At 36.9% G+C, this 18,012-nt stretch overlaps 1 protein-coding gene across 1 annotated transcript in view; it reads left to right on the top strand.

Annotated features, from left to right (window-relative positions):
• The window catches only part of LOC110596406 (rab GTPase-activating protein 1-like), a gene marked incomplete at its 3' end in the record, with an annotated part of 106,233 nt that overhangs the window by 28,142 nt on the left and 60,079 nt on the right, over positions 1-18,012 (top strand). Inside the window, exon 2 of the mRNA XM_021716789.1 lies at positions 14,756-14,869. Coding sequence (XP_021572464.1) covers positions 14,756-14,869 — 114 coding nt within the window. The remainder of the gene's footprint in view (positions 1-14,755; positions 14,870-18,012) is intronic.

The raw sequence follows: 18,012 nt of genomic DNA, 5'->3' as shown, positions 1-18,012 counted from the left end.
AATGAAAATGCTAAAGAAATAAATTGTCCTTTGATAAGGCATAGCACAGTACTAAATCTCAGGTGTAGGTTTATGTCATTATTCTAATTTTAAGGCTACTTTCTTCTGTGGCCAGAAAATTCTTTCAGATGCTAACTGATTGATCTTTATTTGGCATTTGATCAGAGGAGAGACAGTGTTGACAAAGTAAACATTCTTAGCATCTTTGTCATTTATTCACTGAGAGGAATCTTTATCTGTTCCCTGCCTTATGTCTTCGGAGACCTCAGACCAGTCTCCTATATCTTAATGTGATCTTGTTTTCCAGGTCATCAATTCAGTTTTCTGTGCCTCATGGGCTTGGTATTCTCACTAATGATGATGTCTGCCCATTGTTATCTAGATGTCCTCATTTTCCTTTTTATCTTTTATAGTTTAGATCAGATCTTTCTGATTCTATTCATAGCATTATCTGTAGCTTCTAACTAGTATTTGCCCATTTTTATTAAGTAAATTTAATACAACTTGTGAAAACAAATGAAACTAGTTTATATCAAATATGGTAGCTTTTAGACAAAAATACTTTAAAGCTGTTTAAACAAGAATAAAACCTGAATATGAAGATCCTCAGGAATTGCCTTTCCCAGTTGGTATTAGCAATCTGGGCAGGACATGTCCACTTAAATTTTAATTTCAGATGCTCGACAACTAGCGTTAAATATAAGCATTTCTCATGCAATATTAAATCCCATGCAGTTTAACTGGCCACCCTACATTTTATCTGGCAACCTTAAAGCGAAACAGTAGCTTTTCAACCTTTATGGACTTATAATACTTAAAGCCCACATTATATTTCCACCTCAGCCTGCCAAATAGCCAGAACTCTAGGCACACGCTAACATGTCCAGCTAATTTTTTATTTATTGTAGAGACAAGGTCTCACCAAGTTGCCTGGGCTGGAACCCATGGGCTCAGGCAGTCCATTCACCTCGGCCTCCCAAAGTGCTGGGATTAGAGGCTGAGCCACCGAGCCCCACCAGGACACTGATTCTTATAGTAATTGCCTAGTGAAATCCTTCAATAAAATACAAACAAAAAAGCTAGCAAGTTAAGAGTTCTACTCATGAGATATATGTTGTTGTGCCCCCTCTTCTCGTGTCATCCTTTTCCCCCTTTCACTTTACCAAAGTTTCCTTAGTTCTCTGTATGGGTTATGCGGTGTTATAATACCTGCCCTCAGAGGCTAAACCAAGATCATCCTTTTGTCCCACTTACCTACCTCCCCCATCTCCATCTTACCCTAACTTTCAAGGGTTACAGACATTCCTCCAGTGGCAGCAGCAGAGGTGTCCTCAGGACCACAATGCTGCATCTTTATTGTTTAAAGAATCAAAATCATACACCACTCCTTTCTTCTCCATGGCTCTCAAATTAGCAGCAATTGTGAAATATTCTTAGGTTTACACTATCCAAATTTTGTTTCAGTACTCTGCCACTTACATTGTGATCTTGATCACAGCCATGATCAGCAAGGAATCCTAACTTTGGAAAGTGCTGTTATCACTGGTGACTTAACTTCAGCAGGACACCATTTTCTAAAGCATTTTAGCCTAGGCTGAGTTGAGAAGATTTAAACAAAATGTGTGCTTTATAAATCGCTGTAAAGGCTTCTTTGATCTTTGTTTCCTATACATCAGGAAGCTAGCATTGTGAACTGAGACATGAGGACTTGCTTCAATGTTCTCTCCAAGTAGCCTCCCCAAAAAGTAGGGTTTTGAACAGCAAGATCATTTGTTTCTTGTTGGTAAAAGTGTTGTGAATCATGGTGTTGGCCGTGGCAGTCATCCCATTAGATAACATTCTGCCTCATAATGGTTTTTATAAACCCTCTTCCTAGGGAGTCATCAGCTCAGAGCATTTCACAGTGCAGATGTGAGTGCCCAACAAAGGAAAATTTGCCCCAACCTAGCTCTCACATGTGGCTCAGTGTGAGGCACTGCCTTCTGCTTAAGCAGCAATATAACCTCTTTCTTATCTGCCTTTCTGCCTGGGTTCAACAGTTTTTTCTTTAATTTTTCTGTCATAGGTAGGATCATTTGTTTAACAAATATTTGTGCAGCTCCTATTACATATAGGGTGCTAGATACATTACTATAAGGTGCTGCATCCAGTAGCCAGGAGCTTATCTTTCAATTAGGAAGATATATCTTAACTCAAGGCAGTAGGTAATAATTTTTTTTATCAGTCTATGCAATTTGTTATTTGACTGACATAAAACAAAAAGACACTTTCACTTGGAATCATTAAGAAAGCCCTGTGGAAAAAGTTAGATGAACCTTTATCAATGAGCAGGATTTCATTAGGGGAAAATATGGGAAGTAGGGCCATCCAGGCAGAGGAAATTGCACAAAAGCATTGTCACTTAAAAGAACTGCACAACTTTGCAGAATGGACTATGATCTAGATGGAATGGAATAAGGATTTTTTTTTTCTGATGAGGACAACAGGTGGGACTATATTGTAGATGGATTTGAATGCTACATGGGAACAAAATAGTGCTTTAAGCACTGTACAGGCTGATGGAAGGAGAGGTGTGGGAATTTTATGATTTATGGGCTGTTGAAATAGTCCGGGTATAAAGTGATAATATCCTAGACTAGGCAAAGGTGCCAGAAGAGGGCACATGGTCCAGCTTACCCAAATGATGGTTGATTGTCTAAATAATATTTCCATATTGTGAACTACTTATACATAATGTGACCACTTGTGCCTAATCATCATGCAATGTTCAAAACAGTTTCAGGCCTCCCGACCCCCAATAAACCGCAGAACACCCGGGAGCGGGGAACAAAACAGTTTCATATATGTAACTTGTTATCAACCTCTGATAACTTTTGAAAAATGAGAGAACTTTTATTTGTAGAACTAGGTCTAAATAAAAAAGCTGGACCAGGCAAATTCCTTAAAAGAAACCTTCTTTTAGTCCCATGGGCACTGAATCAAGTCAATTGTATCTTCCACAAATGGCAACTTAATACTTGAGGAGTTCATGGAGTTACTTAATTTTTTTCTTAATTTTTATAGCAGTTATCTTTTCTATTCCGTTATTAGAAATTCAGACTTCAAAATTTTCCTCTTAGTTCCTTTGGTCTATTAGGGAAAAACGTTGCATGAAAATCTGTGATCCACATGGCACATAAATCAAAAGCAAGTACATATATTGATTAAATGAGTAGAGAGGCATTGCAAAGTGAGAAAGACCTTAACCATAAACTTTCTCTATCTCCGTATGGCTTTAAGACCAGCAAAGAACCTGAACCTATTAAATACTGTAATCAAGAGGTACATCAACTAGAAGTTTTCTGATTCTTGCCTAAGCTTGAGATCAGTCTACTACTTCAAGTTATTTTCCTGGGAATAGTTAACATGTAAACTATGAAAGATATCTAAGATTTTAAAATCATATTTAATGTTACTTGCTTCTAGCAGGATTTTGCACACATGAATTATGTGATTCATTCCTTGTCACTTTTAAAGTAATAAGATTGATTTTAAAATAATGCAGCATTTGAATGTATTTTTATTTCTTACTGCTTTTCATGTAAAATGAGGTAAAAGTCAGTGAGAAAACCCCAAACAGCTTTTTTATTATTTTGGATGAATCTACTACTGGTAGGATTTTAAATTTCTATTTTAAGATGGAGATCCATGTTGTTTTTTCTGTAGTTGATATGCTATCTAAAATCATTTTCACGTGTCATCTTTGATATTAGAAGTAACGTTTTGTTGTGCATTTTACTGTGAAATTTGGAGTTGGTAGTTCGGTGAGTCCTTGTCATCATCTTTGATATTGGTGCAAATTATTTCATTTTGCTACTGCTTTTGTCTAAATGATGGTGGAAGAAAATTTTAAATTCAAGGCAAAAATTATAAAACATGATCTATTCTCCATCATGGGGAGTAGATACCCTGCTTGCGCCCCTGATTCTAATTTACTCAGCACTAGTCTACTGAGTGCCTACTAAAATCTCAGCCACCAGTGAAACAAAGATAAATACAGATGGGTCATGGTCACCTAGAGGTGGCAGTCAGTCAGGTGGAGATATTCAGACATGGATGCCACTTAATTAAAATAGAAGAGTAGAAGCCAGAGGACCAGCTGATTAAGGAAGGAAAAGGGAGAGAAGACTTCCACAATAATTCTTTGTATGTCCACTCAGATATGGGAGTAGTTCACTCCATTTAGACTGAGAATAAAAAGGACATTTGATTATATGGGAAATTCTGAATCGACTTGTTGACTTAAGTTTTAGGTCTAGTAGAACAGTAGTTCCCAAGTAATAGTTTGTAGACTTTTGCTAATGGCTACATAGGTACTTGTTAAAAATACAAACTGCCTGGAAGTACTGTAGAGATTTTTGTGAGTTAAATCTAGATAGGGTCTAGGAATATGTAGTCTGGAAGAGCTTCTTGGGGGATTCTGATCATCACTAAGGTTTGACATCTTCTCTAGTAAACGTCCAAGAGAGAGAAGATGGATGGTAGGTGAAGGCCCAGAAGTGGATGAGATTTCCCATTGAGAAAAGCACAAGAAAAGAAGCTGAGGAAGGACCAGCAGGGAACTGGAAAGGAATACACTGTGTCCAGGAGCTGGAATGTATACTTAACCCAAGGCTCCTAATGCTTAGAATGGTAATCCTCACTGCTGAATCCATATAGAGAAAAAAAATGTAAAATAAAAATCTTTCTAATTCTACTTGTGATTTGGCTTCATTACACAAAGGATTAAGTCTCAAATCTGCCTTTTCTCAAAAAGATTTCTTCTACTTCTGAATAATCAATCGCAAAATCTGTAGGAGAAACAGTAATTGACCTTCTTGAATAAAGAAAAATGAAGAAAGTAGAGTATCAGAAAAGAAAGTTGTAATATTAACCTGAATTTGTAAAGAAAAAAAAGCCCCATTGTACACTTACTAAATGTGGCCATAGGATATTTAATTTATTGAAATGACCTTTATAATTGAGAGCTAGAACTCTTATAGTCTCTGTGGAACACATCCTTCTGTTCTTAGCCCTTCCTATTTCTTTTGTTACTAATGTCGTTGTGATGAGTGCATTTTCTACTCCTAGGTGACTAGAAAGTTATGTTAATGGAAACGTACTATTGTAAAAAGGAACAAAATGACAATTATATAACTTGACTTGGCATAAAAATGAATTGCCTTTTTTAGGAACACATATTTCCAGATAGAATAACTTTGTTGATTCTAAAGGATTTTAAAAATATATACATTATTGAAATTTATTTGGTATACAATTATTATTTCACTTTTTTCTTTTTTTTTTTTTTTTTTTTTTTGAGTTGGAGTCTCACTCCATCGCCCAGACTGGAGTGCAGTGGCCGCTCCCGGCCACTGTAGCCTCGACCGGCTGGACTCCGGCAATCCTTCCGCCTCAGCCTTCCAAGTAGCTGGAACTACAGGCGCAAGCTACCATGCTTGGCTCATTTTTGATTTATTGTAGAGATGAGGTCTCGCCAAGTTGCCCAGGCAAGTCTCAAACCCGCGGGCTCAGGCAGTCCACTCACCTCAGCCTTCCAAAGCGCGGGATTACAGGCTGAGCCACTGAGCCCGGCTCACTTTTTTCTTTAAATGGATGAGTGAGATGAATGCACTCACTCTCATTTGGAGTTTCAAGTGGCCCTCTATGCAAATGAATTATGAGATAATCTCAATAGTTATGTGGTCCACTTTTCATGCAGTACTCATCACTTCAGTGATCAGATGTAGATCTTTCAGGAACTCAGTGTACAAGTGGTAAAATTGTCAGTAGTAGTTCTAATACATTTAACTTTGGAGGTTCTACATTAAAGATTGTAGTTTTAAGTCTTGGGTGGGTTGTAGGAGCCAACTGCAAGTTAGAGAGGAAGCACATTCCGCACATGGCTACCTTCACTTCTTGATACCAGTTGTAAATCCAGGGATTACCAAAACCACCCTCAAGTTCATAATTCACTAGAAGCACTCGCAGGACTCACAGGAAGCTGATACACTCACAGCCACAGTATATTACAGCTAACAGTGTGAATCAAAGCCAGCCAGCCAGCCAGGGATAAGCACCAAAGGCAGAGTCCAGGAGAAGCCCCAGATGTGGAGTATCCTTTGCCCTCTCCCATGGAGTCATGGATGTTACTCTTCTGGCATCAGTGTATGATAATACACATGGAGCATTACCTGCTAGGAAAGATCACCCAAGCCTTGTTGCCCAGAGTTCTGGGGCCAGCTCACATACTGCCCTTGTGGCTGACCTTTCATTTCTAGCCTCTTTATAGGTTGAACAAATATTGCATGGCCCAAACCTCTGTCAGAAATGACATCATTAGGCTGTTTAGTGGCCGAGGCTCCCATACAAACAGGAACTTCTCATCAAACATGGCATTCTGTGAACCTAGATTTCACCTCCAACAAGCCAGTGGCAAAGATCAGACTTCTCTTTGGATAAGGTTAATCCTTCACTATACACCAACTCTAGTAAAAGTAAATAAGGCCAAAAATGGAACAAGGGTTCCCAAAACTGAGACTACACAGACAGTGGCAGATGAAATGACTCCTTGTTGTTCCTAGCATCAAGCTAAAATGTTTTCATTCAGGACTGCCTTTCCATATTCTGGATGTCGCTCAACTTGGCCTGTGATGGATTCCTTTCTGCAGTCAGAGTTGAGTCTCCTGGGCATGCTTGTGTCCTGTTGTAGGGGGTCTGCTCACACCACATTTGCTGCCAACGTATTTGCTCATGTACTTTGGATCTTGTGGAGCCCATACCGTCTACAGTGACCAACCCAGTTGTCATTTCTGTGGAGGCCACTTTTGCCATGTAACCCCTTTGCAATCACCTTTCCCATGGAATTCCCATAGCTAATGTTGCCCATATGTTATCCTGTGTTTCTTGCCATTGGCATTTTTATCTATATCTTGCCTTTACAAGTTGATTTTAAGCCTCTTGCAATTGAGAGACATTATGGACTATGTCCTGTGCCTTTTTGATCCTCCAGATTCTATTACAATGTCCTGCACATAACAAATGTTAAATAAATGTTTGAATTGTAAGTTTCATATATACATGTGCAATTAAGAGTATATTATTCAAATATGCTTGAATTAGGAATATATTGTTCAAATATATGAATTAAAACATCTTGTAAGAATGATGTAAACTATACATATAATTTCTGAGGTAATGTTAATCCAGAAAAATATTGGAGTCATCTTTGGCAGTTCACTGAAGACATCTGTGAACAGAAAGGTCAGCAAAATGCTAGAAAAATGTCAAGAGAAGTTGCCGTTCCCACCTCAAGGCCTCTGCACATGCTTCCCTCTGACTGTCACACTCTTCTCTAAATATGTGTGTTTTCTCTCAGAGAGGCAAAACCACCCTAACTAAAGTATCAGCCCTTTCTCACTGCCTCTTTAGATCTTATTTTATTTTTTACAGTAACCAGTCAACATTATGTACTAACTAGCTAGCATTATATACTTCTTAAAAGTCTTTTCCCCCTACTACTAGAATATAAACTCCATTGGAGCAGAGACTTATTCTTACTAATAATTGTGTCTCCTACATCTAGAATAGTGCCTGATTCTTAGTAAGTGCTTAGAAAAGGATTTTAATACATGAAAAATTTTGTGTTGGTCAGAAACTAGAAAGCTTAATTTTTTATATATATTCCATTTTTATGACATCAATTTAAGAAGACAATTGAGCGAGCTTGAAGAGTATCAGAGAAACATCTAAAGTAATTGAAAGAATGGTAGAATGTTTTCTAAAATTATTTTCAAATTATTCAACACACAGAAACAATTATTAACTTTGATGATGTGTGAGTACATATGTGGTCAAAGTGAATAAAGTTATAAAATGAATAATTAGCTGTGCTCAGTGGCTCAGGCTGTAATCCCATGCTTTGGGAGGCTGAGGTGAGTGGATTGCCTGAGCCCGTGGGTTCGAGACCCACCTGGGCAACTTGGCGAGACCTCATCTCTACAATAAATTTAAAAATTAGCTGGGCGTGGTAGCACATGCCTGTAGTTCCACTAATTGGAAGGCTGAGTGGAAGGATCGCCGGAGCCCAGCAGGTCGAGGCTGCGGTGCCCGGGAGCGGCCACTGCACTCCAGTCTGGGCGACAGAGTGAGACTCCGACTCAAAAATAAATGAATAAATAAATAAAATAAAATGAATAATTAGGTTAAAATAGACATGTTTATCAAATGATGGTTTTGTCAGAGGCATTCCTGATAGTTTTTTAGAAAAGTAAAAATATTATTTTTATATAGTGAGCCATAAATATGGAGCTCTTTTACAAAAATATTTATGTATTTCAAAAGAGAAAGAACTGCATAAAAATCATAATTGATAATTTTTTAAATAATGCTAAGTTACAAATGTTTCTAACTTTGGAATATAACAGCATGGAGTTTAGTTATTGAGCTCCATCCTAACAAGAGTTGCATGGTTTGTTATTGCCTGTTGATGAGGTTCCAAGACTGTCAAGTGCTACCCCCTGAACCTCAGTGTTGGAATATCCAGGTATGACCAGAGAAGTATTTAGTGGATATATTTGGGATCCCAAACAACCCTAGATATTCCTCATAGTCATCTCTAACTCTGACCTGGATTCCTTCAGTCTGGGAAAGCCCATCTGCACCCACAGTCTCAGCAGAGTGCTTTAGTCTTTTCAAATGTTTCCTGCTCCTGTCCCAGCACTTCCTTCGGAAGCAGTTCACCATCGTGAATATTGACTGCTCTGTAAATACACTTCTTCCTTTCCTCCCCCCCACCCCTCCACCTTTAGTTCTCACAGTTGCCACTTTCCCTGAAGATCTTTCTTTCTACTTGAAGCCAGAATGTGGCTTATATTTTTTGACCTTTGTGTTTGGCTTTGATTTGGAGGCGCTTGGCAGCCTGTGTGTACAGTCCCTGGGAAGCAGCTTGCTCACAATATGATTTTGTTGAGGCTTCTTTCTTTGCTTTCATATTATCCCACTTATGTTAAGACCTCTCCCCATATTCAAGGAACAAAGGCTGACAATGACCCAGACCTTTTGTGTTACTGTTTCTAGCTCATGTCATGATTTTAGTGGCACATTTGAAACTAGAATATACTTTTATATTTTCTCCTTTCATCTCTGCCTCTTTGGATTTTTGGCAGACATCAAGGCAAATAAATCAGACCCACTACTGCAAACCCATCTGCTTTCAGGGACATGTAAGAAGACCAGTTTGTGATGTTTTACCATCCAGCATAGAACTAAAGGAGGATTCCTGTGGAGTAAGAATAGAAGACACGTGCTAAGGTCAAAGTGTTTTTCAGCTCTGAATCATTTATCTTCTGACTGTGGCCAGGGATTGATTGTCTATATTGGCGTTTTTAATGGTACTAACAGATTAGCGTGGTACTTATAATGTTGAGATGATACTGTGGCGGATGTAAATTGAAAATGCAGTTTATATTTTGGATTTGACAGTAGGGATTAGTAAGAAAAAATGCTGTCATCATTTTTAAAATATGACAAACTAACGTACAGACAAGGTGTTCATTTGTCAGTATGTTACTTTTACACTTCTACTGCTAAGGTTACATGTGAAAATAGTCATTCTCACTAAAATACCTTTCTAGTTGTTGACAACCCAGAAATTGTTTCATAAAAAATAATAGGCTGTGGTCATCCAAATCCTTCTTCCTAATACTTGTTGACATTCAGTGCTACATTAATTTCTTACTGCAAACAAGTAAGTGGTGATGCCCTTAAATAGGAATTAAGAGAATTGCAAACATTTCAGATGTATAAATTATACTGGAAGAGCAGTTTGTATAATTCTCTTGATACCAGGCTCTAAATTGAACATACTTTAAAATGATCAAAAGTTAATCAAGCTGCTTATTTTACCTCTTAGAGTTTATTTTATGTTTATCTTTCAGCAAGCTGGATTATGTCCTCTGTTGGACCATGGAGTTTATTCACTAGAGACTTATGTCTTTTTGGAAGATGAGTTTAGTCTTATGACTTCATGGTTTGGAAATTAAAGAGAAAGGTAGATTTAGTTCCTGTATGGTGGCAGTGTCAGGAGTGGGGTATGAGGTATAAAACTTGACTTCTCAGATTTTGTTACAAACCTCTCACTCCTTTGTGTTCTGAGTCAGCTTTTGTGTGTGAACCAGCCTGACTAAGGCAGGAAAAAGGATGACCTCAAGGACTTCCCTTCCAACTACATTCTTGGTGATGATGGTGCAGAAGGGAGGCATGCACTTGGGACAATGGCATTTGTCCTTTTCATGCCTGACTCAATCCTTCTCTGATCCTTAGAAGTTAAATTCCAAATTAATACTGGATATGGTGACTACTCTATCAAATCCAACGTCTGTCTATGCTGTCCTCCCCATCCTCCTTCTGTTTGCATACCTCCTTCTATTTGTGTACATCTATCTCTGTTGGATGGGTTACATGCAAAGCTGGGGCCAGTATTTTATTCAAATAATTGTTCAGTTTTGCTTTTACTAATGGATTAATAGAAGCAGGGATCATTTAGGACATATAAGATGCATGGTTGGAAATTAAACAGGGTGTGTATGCATTAATACATCATCATGTTGTAAATCTCTAGAGGAGTTGGTTTCATATTTACAATGTTTATGATACCCAGAGAAAATAGTTACTTATTACTTAAGGCATACAAATACAGAAAGGTGTCTAAAATGTATATTCACCAAAAATTTAAAGTTAAATAATTATTCTTATGGAGAGGGAGAATAATAGTTGTTGTTGTTATTATTGGAGTTGGAGTCTCACTCTGTTGCCCAGGCTGGAGTGCAGTGGCACGCTCACGGCCACCCCAGTGTCAACCTGCTGGGCTCTGTCAATCCTTCCACCTCAGCCCTCCAAGTAGCCAGAACTACAGGCTTGCATTACCACGCCTGGCTAATTTTTTTTATATATATTTATTGCAGAAACGAGGCCTCGCCAGTTTACCCAGGCTGGTCTCAAACCCACAGGCTCAGGCAGTCCACTCACCTTGGCCTCCCAAAGTCCTGGGATTATAGGCTGAGCCACCAAGCCCAATAGTAATTATTATTAACTAGTAATAATATTTAACAAATACACAGTTTATACTAGGCAATGTGCTGAACACTTTACATACTCTATTTTATTCCAAATAGCATCGTGCATTTGGTTTTATCATCCCGTTTTACAGATAAGGAAAGTGAAGGTTAGTAAGATTAAATAACTTGTCTGAGATACTGTAGTTATTAAGTAAGGAAAACAAATAAAATCAGTGAGTTTGTCTTGTCTTAAAGCCATTAAAACATCATATTGGTCTCTGAGGGACAGAGTGGGAGCTGCGTTTACTGAGAAGTAAATTCTGGATCAAACTGTGCGTCTAGGCACTGGTGAAGCAACTGTTTTTTGAAGAATGGCCTCTTCCCTCTTCTCCTTCAGGAGACATTTAGCAGGACTTAGGAAGCCCCTGCTTCTCAGGGCCTGCCAAGAAAATGACCTCACATCAGTTTTGCTTGTGCTGTAAAATACTTTTATCAAATATTTTAAAGTTAAACCCATTAGGTACCATGCTCAGTAGAAGCCCAAACCTTACCACCATGCAATATAACCATGTGACAAACCTGCATGTGAACTCTTGCATCTAAAATGAAAAAAAAAAAGTAGAATGTTTTCACAGGAAACCCTTTAACTCCAGATATCTAGATGGTGAATTATTTAGCCTTTCTTTGTCCTTCCTCTCTGTTCATTTATTTTCTTGTAAAAATTAACCACCACAATTGGAGTAAATCTAAAAAGAAAGGAATTAATATTGAAGAGAAAAAGTGCTTTGTCCTCCTTTTGTTAAGTTTGGTGACTCTCTAACTCGTGTTTTTTGAATGACTCAAAGAGTGTATTTGGGGGATTATATGTGGGGTCCTGAAATACATATGTGCTGATTCTACTGTCAATTGTTATTGGGAGGTGAGTTAACTTTAGTTTTGCTAAATAATGCATATACCTTTGACCTAGCATTCAACCTCAAGGGATCTATTGTTGAATATATGTGTAAGACATATGTATAAAAATGTTATATGTGATATTGTGTTATATAAACAGAAAGTATGCAAAATATTGTCATTAAACACATTAAAAAATGTAGCTCTTTTCTTTGGATTTTCACTAGTCCAGAATGCAATTTCATTTCTCTTAGTCTGTTTATAAGAACCTATTGTATCTGTTGACCATCAGTTAGATGAAAGGGATCAGTGAACAAGATAGCTTATTCACAAGATAGCAAAATAGCTTATTCAGTCTATAAAATGAAGTTCTGGAAATTATTCCCTTAGCTAACTAAGAGCAATATAAAGGAAGAAAATTCTAGAAGCATATAGTGTAGAAAGCATTTAAAAGTAATCTCAGGAAAGAAACATGTATTAAGTAGGGAAAAGTTGGTGATTTTATTTTCATTTGATTTTCCCCTTTATTTCTTAAACAAGAAAGTTTAAGTATGCATAAAAAAGGACTCTATGTATTATGCAAGTTTGCTTTCTAGAAATTTTATTTTATTTTATTTTATTTTTTTATTTTTTGAGTTGGAGTCTCACTCTGTCGCCCAGACTGGAGTGCAGTGGCTGCTTCCGGCCACCGCAGCCTCCACCCGCTGGGCTCCGGTGATCCTTCCTCCTCAGCCTTCCAAGTAGCTGGAACTACAGGCGTGTGCTACCACGCCAGGCTAATTTTTTATTTATGGTAGAGATGAGGTCTTGCCAACTTGCCCGGGCGGGTCTTGAACCCACAGGCTCAGGCAATCCACTCACCTCAGCCTCCCAAAGGCACGGGATTACAGGCTGAGCCACCGAGCCCGGCTCTAGAAATTTTAAATCAATTTTCTTTTCTTGAATCAGTCTATTGATACTAAATGCATAAGCAGTTTCTAGGGAATATCATCCAATGATTTCTCTCTCTTAATGTCCTGAAAAGTACAGGTAGGGTTATCCTGTGAGCCACTGGGCACATTTTCTCCTCAAATAGTTCAGCAGTGGCAGTAGTAATGTTTTTATGGGTCTTCTTTCATGTGGTTTAGAAGAGGAAATTGTTATTGTGTGGACAGGGAACCCTTCTACTGGAGAAAACCGAGCAGGGAGACTCTGGTCTGCCCAGTGACCCGATGCAACACACATTTCATAATATATCTTTTTATGAAAACCCTTCATACCTTTCTTGTTCTCTATCCAATCCACCTTAATTTTGTCTTTGTCATTAGAAACACCGCACTTAACACGACAAATAGAAGCTTCCCATGTAACCTCTCATGTAATTATAGTGATTTTTTAAAGATTCTATTTTAGTTCTACTTTAGCAATTCATTCTTGTAAGCCATCAGAATTTCCTCTGGATTGATTTGTAATATGTTCACTGTTTGCTAGCAAATTTGGAAATTTTCGTTTCGCTTCTTTTCTTTCTCTACATGATATAAGATCTAATTACCACGCAGTGTGAAATAGCTGCAGTGAAAAAGGCAGCAAGACAAGGTGCTGGCGTAACCTGTGTCTTTCTGCAATATAAAGAAAAAAGCAAAATAGTATTCATTAAAGTACTAATATGTTGGACATTTTTTTTCCTTTCTTGAGACTGAAAGAGGGTATTTGTTCAGATCTTTATGGAAGCAAGACATTAAACAATGCTTTTAATTTTCAGTTAGTAGTCTTTGATGCTTCTTTGCATTGTACAAAATAGTTTCACCGTTAGGGTTGCTAGAGGTAGTCTCATCCTATTTTCTTGATATTTAAATGGATAAATATTTTCAGGAATAAAATAAAATCAAGTGAAGGATTGTTTTTTATAAGGCTTAGAGCTTTACCAAATTTTGAGCTTTTGGTTCCTAAGTCTATCTAAAAAAAAAACAGCCTAGGTTTATCTGTAAAGCATATGTCATCTTAATATAGTAGCTTGTAGGCTTTCTATTTAGTGGGTAGGTTGGGCAATTAACCTAGCAGGGAGGAAAGATTGATAATATTTTTACTTTTTAAATGACTGTGATCTATGATTTTATTTCTCATATTGTCAGATTAGAAAATTAGATAATATGTGGTATTCGGCAAGTAAGGAGAAACACATAACTCTCCTATTGTTTGGAGTATGTGTTGGTATGACAACTCTGGTGAGAGGGTACCTTTTGATCTAGCAGTTCAACCTGAAGGAATCTATCCTTGAACATATGTGTAAGACGTATAAAAATATTTCTTGCTATACTGTTTATTATATAAGTAGAAAGAATGCAAAAATGTGGTCATTGATAGGAGAATGTTAAGTAAATTATGATAAATCTATATCCAGATGTACTTCATTTTTAAAATAATAGCTCGTAAAGAGAATAAACTATATTTGCATGTCTTGATATGGAACATTCTATAAATTATCAATAGAATAACTTCATAGAAGTGAAAGCATCAGATATGTTGCTTCTATGGAGATTTGTGTATACAATGTCCCTCTCTCTCTGTTCCCCCTCCCCATATACACATACATACATCTAAAAATAGATGGTGAAAGAAGCTACTAGTAGTACTTATCTCGGGAACGGGATTATGGGTCTGGGATACAAGGGAGGTTTTTTTGGAGTTCTTTGTCGTTTGCTTTTTTGTGTGCTGTTTGAATTTGTTGTGTATATATTACTTTCCATATTTGGAAAAAAATCTAAATTAATAATCAGGTCATTTTTTTTTTTTTTTTTCCTTTTCAGGACTCAGCCCAGGAGAGTGTGATTACCCGAGATATTCATCGCACGTTTCCTGCACATGATTACTTTAAAGATACAGGAGGTGACGGTCAGGAATCTCTCTATAAGATCTGCAAGGTAGGGTCCTCTGCCTTACTTTTTCTAAATAATTTTACAGAGTTCTATTTTAGGAGCCCATCTTAAAGACTGTTAGATGGTTTTCTGTCTTGCTTTCTTATTTGCATTGTACCATGTTTTCTGCTTTGCACATCCACTATCGAATCTTCAATACTAAGCCCATAAAGTGACTTTTTGGCTGGTCTCTCATGCCTCCTCATGAGGGAGGAGGCACAGTGCAGCCTCTGTTTGGCCTTCCTGCTGAAAAGAAAAGAACAAAAGGTCCCTTCGGGCTATGCTGTAAAGACTCAGAGGAGTTTCATATGACTGTGCCCTTCTGACAGAATAGTGTAGCAATTGTCACAATCTTTTTGAAAACAGGCAAGTGTCAGAATCAGTGTGCTACTGTTTATTGCTGGCAAGTTCTCTGGCACTGTTGATATTATTCTGAGTTTTATCACATTTGTATGTTTGTGCAGTTTTTATGTTCCATTTTGAAATCTTCTCCCTCACTATCAGCCTGGAAAAAAGCTGTTTCCTGATTTTCAGTAAAATATGCTCTGCATAATACAAAAGATTCCTTGTCAGCAGAGAATAGCCGTCAAGTTATTAACTTTTCAAGGTTATTTCAGAAATGCAAAATGAGATATGGTGGCTATACTCACAGTCTATCAGTCTAGTAGAGATTGTTAATGAAGAATGACCTACACAAAAATCTGATAATAATATGAAGAAAAAAGCAAATACTGTGGCTAATTTGTAAGTTAGCTCATTGGTTCCTGAGTAATCAAAGTTAGCTTTTTTAATGAATAGCATATATTAGCCAGTAGGTAGTCAGAAGTATACTGAAAAATCTGTTTCATTTTATATTTATTGTTTTTAAAAAGCACTTATAAAAGCATTTGCCTACATGATTTAGCCAGCTAGGGCTGATGTTTAATTCTGCAAATGGCACAACTTTCATTGAAGTCCTCCTTGCATGTTGGTGGTTTGACCTCTTCCCATGTCTCTTTTTTTTCTTGCTTTCTCTCTCTCTCTCATATTTTTTAATCTAACCATTTTGGAGGATTAAAGATATAAGCTGATCAGAAAACTATTTTTATATGAATGTGTCATTTAGAGCTAGAAATACATAAGTAACTTAAAATCTGAGAGCATACTGATCCATGGAAAGCGATACATCATCTACTAAAAAAAAAAATACTAAAGACTATTGAACACCACAAAAAATGCATAATATATTCAATATATTCTTGTAAAAGGCAAAAGTAATCATTTAAAAAATTTTCTACCACTTTGAAATTCTACAAGCTAATTAAATCTGCCTTGTATAAAGAAGATAGGAAAATTTACATAGTTTTCTAAGTTAGAAGGGTCTGGCTTATGGCATATGGAACATTTTTTTCTCCTGGCAGTTAGGATATTTTCAGCCACTCAGTGACTTTTCCCTCAATTTTCCTCTGATTAATACTAGGTGCTTTCTTCACATAACTAAAGCAGATGGTTCTAATGTGCTTGCAGCTTCTGACTTAAAATTTTGCTCCATTGTAGTAAAAATAGTATTTGCCTCATTATGTAATATTTAAGGAGGAAGTATCTGAGACATTACTAAACACAAAAATAAAAGCTAAATGATTGATTAGCACCTTTAAGTATCTGGTACCCTTTGCTTTCGTGTTGTAGTTAATAATCCAACCTTGAGTTCATTAGAAAACATCATTAGTACATTCACACAACTTGTGTTTTCATTGTACATTTTTACAACATGATTAGACAGTTTTAAAGCTCTTTCTAAATGAAGAATATTATAAAATGTAGATCTGAGATACTTTATTATTGACAAGTAGCTTAAAGGACACTAATTTTGTGACACTGGAAAACAAACAAAATTATATTTAAGATAGTAAATAAAAGTTTTTCGGGCCTTTAATATTGTGTGTGTATATAAATAATTTCACAACATTCTTTGATAGTGGAGGTGAGATGAGATTGCTGGGGTCCTACTATGTAGACCACTTGGCTTGCAACTGACTCAGTTCCTTCTCCTCTTGATCTACTGTTAGTAGTCCAGTGCTCATGCCAGGAAGCCTTAGGTGATGGTGGTAACTAATAGAACAGTATACTTATGAGTGATTTAGAATTGAATGTTCTTCTCAAACTTGTGCACCCACTTTCTTTGCTTTTTGGATGCAGTCTGAGCCTTTGTCTTTCATTTTATGACCCCCCCCACCATCCTGTATACCCAAAAGCTGCTTATGTGTAACCGTTAAGGAAACTGAGTATAGTCTGCCTATTCATTATTTCTAAAGCAGTAGCTGGCATGATACCTAACACTCAGCAGTGTGCCTTTGAGTTTCTATTCTGGATACCCTGCTTAAAATTGAATAAACATCAATAATTCCTAGATCTTAAATCAGCCATATTGTTATATAATGTGTAATCTGTAATATAATCTTTTGCTTTTGCTTTACCAATCCTTATACTCCTTCTATATTTTTCTTGGCCTACCATACTAACCGCAACCTTTTGTATAGTGTTAAAATGAAACAATGATAGTAGACATCTCCTTGATCCTGATTTTAAAGGAAATGCATTTGATGATTTACCACTAAGATGGCGCATCTTATTCACATCAATGACATTAGAGACCTTTTGAAAAATACAGTGCCTTCCATGTGTTAAAATAATTTCACATTTGCAGAGTACTTTTACATATATTACCTCATTTATTGCTGACAGTTTCTTATCAGTGAATCCTATATTAGGGATATAATATGGTGTGCTCTTAAGTAGAGCAGAAATTATTAAGAGAATCTCAATTATATTAAGTTTAGAAATCAACTTTAGTTTCAAGGGTACAACAGTCTGTGTAGTGGAAACGTTTTCTGTGGCTCTGGTAAAAAGAGAAATGATCTGAACTGTCAGATTAGAAGGAAAACTGTTAACAACTTACTGTCATGTTTTAATGGCCCTGTCAATTCCAGTTTTCCCTCTTAATATCTTTTTCAGAGTAGGAGGAAATCGAAATGGTTCAAAGCTTCTTCTGTTGTCATCAATTTATAGAGGGAAAGTTGAGCTGCAAGGATAATAATGGAATTTGTAGATTCCTGCAGATGAAAACGTTTGCAAATTTATAGGATTCTGTAAATGAAAGTTTCTGCAAA

Source organism: Carlito syrichta, unplaced genomic scaffold (genome assembly GCF_000164805.1).
Source record: "Carlito syrichta isolate Samal-C Ts95f unplaced genomic scaffold, Tarsius_syrichta-2.0.1 Scaffold308921, whole genome shotgun sequence".
NCBI lineage: Eukaryota > Metazoa > Chordata > Mammalia > Primates > Tarsiidae > Carlito > Carlito syrichta.
Note: the sequence above shows the minus strand (reverse complement) of the source record. Positions and strands in the feature narration are given on the sequence as shown.